This window comes from Trichinella spiralis, assembly GCF_000181795.1.
Source record: "Trichinella spiralis strain ISS 195 chromosome Unknown Scfld1845, whole genome shotgun sequence".
Lineage (NCBI taxonomy): Eukaryota > Metazoa > Nematoda > Enoplea > Trichinellida > Trichinellidae > Trichinella > Trichinella spiralis.
In genome coordinates, this window is record NW_003528784.1 from 1 (window position 1) to 1,105 (window position 1,105).

The following is a 1,105-nucleotide window of genomic DNA, read 5'->3' on the forward strand; positions in this document are numbered from 1 at the left end:
TATCATTAATGTGCCATTAAAAATAATGTATATTACTGTATTTTCAGTTATTAATTCCTTTTTTCCGAGATTTTATTTTAGAAGTATACTTTAACTTCATATTAAAAGATGCTTTTACTTTTCCTCATTTTATCGGCTTCATTTCCTTTTTATGCTGAGTATTCTGTGCTCATGCAAGATAATACTATCAGCTGGAATGAGGTCATTAATGTAAAATGAGACTTGTATTTACTTCACTGGCAACATTGAAGCTTTGGTGCAGCCAAGCTGCCCATCATCAGTTAGATTAATACCTGCAATTTTTCATATACTTTCAATTTATTGCTTTGTGATTCATGATTGAAATGAATTTTAATGTCGTTTGTGATTTTTGCCTTTTGTGCTTGTTTGCGCGCAACGCGACGTCCCATGATTTTCTGCTGAGATTCACATTCCCGTCCCAGTCCAATGAAATGATCAACGTCATTAACAAGTACAATTTTCCAGTAGCCGCTACAAATGCACTTCTTTTTCACGGTTTACCTATTTTGCAGTTATTTTTTCCAAAAACTTTGCCTACTTTATTATACGCAAATCTCTGTCCCATGTCCCAATGTCTGTCGCTACGACGTGGTTTATTCGTCCAGGTTTCCTGTCGCATTCCTATATAAATCCCATACAAACACTAAAAACCTTTTCTTCCCTGCTCGAACCTCCACTTCCACTCCCAACTCCGTCACCCATCTATCAACCCTACTCTCTCCTCCATCATAGCCTCAGTCAGTCGATTTTTTATAAAATTCCTGCAGGAAATGTTGCTCTTCGCTGCTTCATTTGATTTCCTGTTTGTTACGTAACTGACACTCTCATAAAACTCTGAATGTGCTTGAAATGGCACGATCAGTAATATTTAGTATTTTTGAAAAATGCCCCAAGATAGAATGTTATGTCTTAAATGAATCTTTGCGCAATTTGAACCACACTTTTACCAACAAAAAGTAATTATTGGAATAAAAAATGAAACTTGAAAAGTGGCATATTTTGTAATTTTTGCAAAAACGAAATTTCCAATTCCCTTTCATTAAAGGTAAAAAATACCGAAGGCTTTTAATTTAATGAAGAAGGG

At 34.9% G+C, this 1,105-nt stretch overlaps 1 protein-coding gene across 1 annotated transcript; it reads right to left on the reverse strand.

Moving 5' to 3' along the window:
* Positions 1-281: 281 nt before the first annotated feature.
* Positions 282-723, reverse strand: Tsp_14157 (conserved hypothetical protein). The gene is given in 4 exon segments (XM_003368807.1): positions 282-293; positions 312-492; positions 560-642; positions 673-723. 4 exon segments carry the CDS (start codon positions 721-723, stop codon positions 282-284), a joined length of 327 nt encoding a protein of 108 aa, XP_003368855.1.
* Between the last annotated feature and the right edge of the window lie 382 nt (positions 724-1,105).